Below are 5,474 nucleotides of genomic sequence, written 5' to 3' on the forward strand. Positions count from 1 at the left end.
TGGGCCCCGTGCCTGGAGCTCCAGGCTGGCAAGAGGAAGAGCTGAGGGCCAGAGGGAGGCCGGCTGCTTTGGAGAGGCGTGTGCATGTGTAAGGAGCCAGAGGCCAGGTCAGGGTGTGGGACTGCAACACTGCAGGCCCGGTGGTGACATCCCCTCTGTGAGGGGCCCTGAACTTGTCTTTTGTTCTTCTGCAAGGTTGGAGTCTGTGGGTTTCGAATACATGAAAAGAGCAAGAGAGATCTAGATGAGAGATACAGATGCGCAAAAGATCCACATGGAGTCTTCACGTTTGCCCATGCATTGTCTGAATTTCTCCTGCAATTCTGGGCCATCCGCACTTATGTCTGGTTCTTTATGGAAATGGCATCTTGGAAATACACAAAATAGGTGCTAGCTGCAGCCAGAAAAGGGTTCTTTTCACAAACAGAGCTGTCTGGGAGCAGGGAACCAGCTGAATAGACCTACAAGCAATGTCATCAGGACCCCTGTTTGCCAGTGTCCCAAGGAAAGAGAGAAGAGTGGCATGAAGAACCTGTGTAACCCCATGCAGAGCTCTGTCCTAGGGGAGCATGACACAACAATAAGGGTCTCACCTCCCCATCACTGCTAGAAAGCTGGGATGCACGTTGAGAAGAACCTGAAACCCACAGAGGTTTGGTGCTTCTTGCCACACACTGAGGAAAACTCAAAAGAATTATGCAACTGTACCAGAAGAAGATGAGTTTTTAGAGGGTGACTCAAACCACATTCTTTCCTGTGGCAGGAACTAAGCAGAAGCATGCAAGAGGCACAGGAAACCCTAGGAGACCACCCCCACAGGCACATCACCAAGTACTGCACACCCAGCCACAAATTCTACTATACCCCAGGCTTAGTGGACATGGGGAGAAAGCCCAGAGGGGAGGGAGCACCCACCACCTCTCAAGGCAACTTCACAGCATGAGCAATAGTGAAGGTGAGACAAAAAATGGTCATGCTTGTCACAGCCAGACCCAGGTCATCATGGCTTTCCCTTCCCCACTCTCCCCAGGCTGCCAGCAGAGAGCTCTGGGTATGGGCACCTGAAGAAGGGAGAGGAACCATATGGGAGTCCCTGGTTCCCAGGTACCTGGTATCCAAGGATCTCCCCTTTGCATGGGGGCAGCGCCTTCCACCTGAGGAACCCCGTGCTGGGATCCAGCTGCAAGTCCTCGGGTGCATCTGGCACTGGAAGCACAGGAGAAAGAGGCAGTGAGGAGGGTGTGAGCCCAGAACAAGCTACAGGCAACTCCTGACCCACAGGAGAGTGAGGAGGGGATGTGCTGTGCCCCAGCACCTGCACTGCACCTTCCCCAAAGCCCCACAGGCTCCAAACAACCCCAGTACCAGGACTATCCCTACAGGGAGGGATCAGATGATGAGGCTGAGCTGTGGGGCAAAGGGGATATTGACCCACCTCCCCTACCTGTGACCCAGCCCAGGGCTGTCCCTTCTCTCTATACTCTATACACAAACCTGTTTCTTCTGTTCTGGCCAACCAGGAGTACAGGATGGTGCTAGGGGGTAGGGAGATGGTGACACTGTAGAGAGTGAAAGGCTGAAGAGACTGACAAGTGAATGTTCCCTCCTGGCCGTGTAGCCTCTCCTCTCCCTTCACCTCCTCAGCCTCACAGGGAGCTGAGGAGTGCTCTGCCAGCCGGCACATGGCCAGCATTTCCTGGCAGGTGTCAGGGAGCCTGCAGGTCCAGTTCAGTTTGATGCTGGTGCTGGAAATCTCCAAGGTCCCAGGAACAACCTGGAGGATATCTGTGAAGGAAACATTTCAAGAGAGCTACTTCCTTCCCAGCCTTGGAATGGTGCTCTGGTCAGACAGCTCTGCTCCCCACCCAGCCAGGAGGTCACTCGACACGCCAGGTCCCTTGGTGGGACAGCAGCAGAAGTCTGGTTTGGAATGAATGTGGGTGACTGTGTGGACTAGTATTGCTCAAGGCAATTTTCCCCAGCAACTCAAAACTGAGGAGCATGTGGGTCCCAGCATCTCCAGACTCATCCACCAGATACAACTCTTATGAAGATCTAGACATTTCTGGCTCTGCACAGAGCCCAGGATAAAGGTTTGTTTTCCCTGGCATTATTATCAGAGATGGAGCTCTAGGTTACCATACAAAGTAGCCCTCTCACACAACATTCCCTGGAAAGGAAGAAGGAGAAAAGGTCCTCCTCCAGGCCTCCCAGGAGTGTCCAGGAACTCGAGGGGCTGGGACCACCCAAGAGGGGCTTGTACTATGCACAAAGCTTGCACAGTGACTGATGGACCAGCATTGACCCTGATGCCTTGTGGCAACATCTAAGAAGCCAGGGCTATTTCAGGCTTCAGGAATCTGCCACAGAAAGTGAGCAAAATACCCAAGGGGACCCTAAAAGCTGGTACCATGCATGGAACTGTCCCCAGACAGGGCAGACACAGGAGAAGCACACCTTCCCCTCTCCCAAGCCCCCCACACTACCTATGCTCACAGCTGCCTGCTGGGAACCTGCCCTGGAACCTGCCTGTGGCCCAGCTCTCTGGACACTCAGTAAGCTGGAGAGCAGCAGAAGACTATTTTTTCAAAACTTCGGGGACCCCTTACCAGGTTCCCAAATCAGCCCACTATCATGCTGTTCTCCCTTGGCAGACATCTCAGTGTCCATAGGCTGTGAGAAGATGGTGCCATGCCTGTGCTCACCATGACACAGAGCCTGGAGTGGATTAGCCTGAGGGCGAACAAGCTGTGGAACACGCAGCTGCACTGTCCTAGCCCGGGATATCCCTGCTCCACCTGTGATCCCATACACACCACAAACTCCACCACATATAGCTCTCCCATGTTTCCCTTATTTGTGCCCATGCTCTTGTCAGAAGCCCTCAGGGACACTCTATCATCTGCACCTTCAGCAAGAACCTCCCACCCACCGGTGAACCTCAGGGTTTATGCAGTGCATTCTCAGGGGCTGCCTCCACACTGCCCCCAGCAGCACCTGCCGTGTCCCCAGGCAGGCAGAGCACAAAACCTCCTGTGCACACACAGCCTGCTGCTTCCCCTGCTCCGGGGGGCCAGAAAGGAGAGCTCCTCATGCCTCCCTTACCCAGGCACTCCACTCTGGACCGAATGCGAATCCAGACACCTTTGCTGTCCCTTCCAAGCCAGACTTCCCTGTATACAGGTTTCCCATGAGTGATGGACCGGACTTCACTCCCACACTTGACGCTGGTGAAGGATGGCTGGAAACCATCGATGCAACTCAGCATCACTTCTTCATTCTTCTTGTAATTCTGCTGGTCTGGTGCCAATTGGAGTCTTGAGTCCCATCGAGGTCTTTGGCACATTTCTGGTAGAGGTGAAAGTGCTTGTTAGTTGGGCTGGGAGGTGATGAGGTGCAGCAGGGGTGAGTGGTGGAAAAGAGATTTTCTCTGCCCTAGGAAATTCCCTCCAGCCACCCATTCAGACATGTCACCCACCCAAGCTCAGGCTGCCCTTGATGGTCCACAGCACCACTGGCCCTTCTGGGTTGCATGTCTTGCTATTCATGGCTCATATCTCCCACAGTGATCACACATACACCTGTTACATTTCTGGGGTCCCTGTGCTGGCTATGTCAGTCCCTCAGCTTCTCTTCTGCTGCTCCATGCTACCATGCAATGGGACATGGGGGTGAGCAATGCCTTGTCCAGGCACATCCTTTGCTTTAACGCACCTGCCGTGTCCCCAGGCAGGCAGAGCACAAAACCTCCTGTGCACACACAGCCTGCTGCTTCCCCTGCTCCGGGGGGCCAGAAAGGAGAGCTCCTCATGCCTCCCTTACCCAGGCACTCCACTCTGGACCGAATGCGAATCCAGACACCTTTGCTGTCCCTTCCAAGCCAGACTTCCCTGTATACAGGTTTCCCATGAGTGATGGACCGGACTTCACTCCCACACTTGACGCTGGTGAAGGATGGCTGGAAACCATCGATGCAACTCAGCATCACTTCTTCATTCTTCTTGTAATTCTGCTGGTCTGGTGCCAATTGGAGTCTTGAGTCCCATCGAGGTCTTTGGCACATTTCTGGTAGAGGTGAAAGTGCTTGTTAGTTGGGCTGGGAGGTGATGAGGTGCAGCAGGGGTGAGTGGTGGAAAAGAGATTTTCTCTGCCCTAGGAAATTCCCTCCAGCCACCCATTCAGACATGTCACCCACCCAAGCTCAGGCTGCCCTTGATGGTCCACAGCACCACTGGCCCTTCTGGGTTGCATGTCTTGCTATTCATGGCTCATATCTCCCACAGTGATCACACATACACCTGTTACATTTCTGGGGTCCCTGTGCTGGCTATGTCAGTCCCTCAGCTTCTCTTCTGCTGCTCCATGCTACCATGCAATGGGACATGGGGGTGAGCAATGCCTTGTCCAGGCACATCCTTTGCTTTAACACAGCCCCTGGCCCTTTTCCCTGCCACAATGCCTGCGTCCTCCTCCACATCCCTTCCTCACCACGTTTACTATCCTCTGGGCTGAAGAGGCACAAACTGTGCCAGCAGTTTGATGTGTGCTGTAGGGGAAGGCTTTGTGGCAATGATTCCTACCATCAAGGATACTCACACCTAGGAAGGAGCACTTCCGTGTTCCACTGTTTTCAAGGGACTTGGGTAGTCCTCAGCATGCTTAAAATACAAGCTCTTTTCTCCCAGAGAGGTAGAGAAGGGATGTGACAAGGTTCAGACCACCCTCTGAACAGTGCTGAATAAGTACAGACATGCTGGTGAGCAAACCACTTATGGTCAGGCTTTGCTCGCAAACAGCCCTGGTTACAGAAGGCAAGAGATGCCCAGCTCAGCACCACACCCAGCAGCTGGGTCCCACTGGCACACAGCCAGGACCTACCCTACTGCTCCCCAAACCCATCCAGCTGGAAAATTGACAGCAAGATCACTTTTGTTCAGCTCTCAGCAGCCACAGTGTCCCTTGGGCACACCTGAGGATGGGGTGTGTACAGAAAGTGGCAGCCCTGCTCCCTGAAGACGCTTCCCCTGATTCATGATGCTCAAATCCATGCCAGATTCCCACCTGCAACCTCCAAGATACATCTGGCAAACTGCCTTGCTGCAATCCCATCTTCTCCCCACCACCCTCAGGGCACCCGCACTGGCTATAGCTCCTGCCCAGAGAGAGCAGGCAGCTCCCGGCTGCAGGCGATCGAGATGCCTATCAAACTTGCAGGGGGAGAAGCAGCAAAATCCCTTCAGGGGAAAGCAGGAACCCTTTCTTACCTGGTTCCAGGGCCACTCCTGGGACCTTGGGATCAGGTTCTTTCTGGCCATGGGCTTCCAACAGTGATAGAAGAACGAGGAGTAAGCTCAGAGCCAGCAGCTGATGGGTCATGCTAGCATGAAGTGCCCAGGCAGGGTGGAAATCTCAGCCCCAGCCACTCCCTCTGAGCTGGGACACCCATAACTGCAAGACTTGCAGCTGAAGGACGG

At 54.1% G+C, this 5,474-nt stretch overlaps 1 protein-coding gene across 1 annotated transcript in view; it reads right to left on the reverse strand.

Moving 5' to 3' along the window:
* The window catches only part of LOC104389467, a 7,529-nt gene extending 2,153 nt beyond the window's left edge, over positions 1 to 5,376 (reverse strand). Inside the window, exons 1-4 of the mRNA XM_009998463.1 lie at positions 5,265 to 5,376; positions 3,823 to 4,065; positions 1,495 to 1,785; positions 1,109 to 1,206 (exon numbers count right to left, since the gene is read on the reverse strand). Coding sequence (XP_009996765.1) covers positions 1,109 to 1,206; positions 1,495 to 1,785; positions 3,823 to 4,065; positions 5,265 to 5,376 — 744 coding nt within the window. The remainder of the gene's footprint in view (positions 1 to 1,108; positions 1,207 to 1,494; positions 1,786 to 3,822; positions 4,066 to 5,264) is intronic.
* Between the last annotated feature and the right edge of the window lie 98 nt (positions 5,377 to 5,474).

The sequence above is a fragment of the Chaetura pelagica genome, unplaced genomic scaffold, assembly GCF_000747805.2.
Source record: "Chaetura pelagica isolate M959 unplaced genomic scaffold, ChaPel_1.0 scaffold925, whole genome shotgun sequence".
NCBI classification, from domain to species: Eukaryota; Metazoa; Chordata; class Aves; order Apodiformes; family Apodidae; genus Chaetura; species Chaetura pelagica.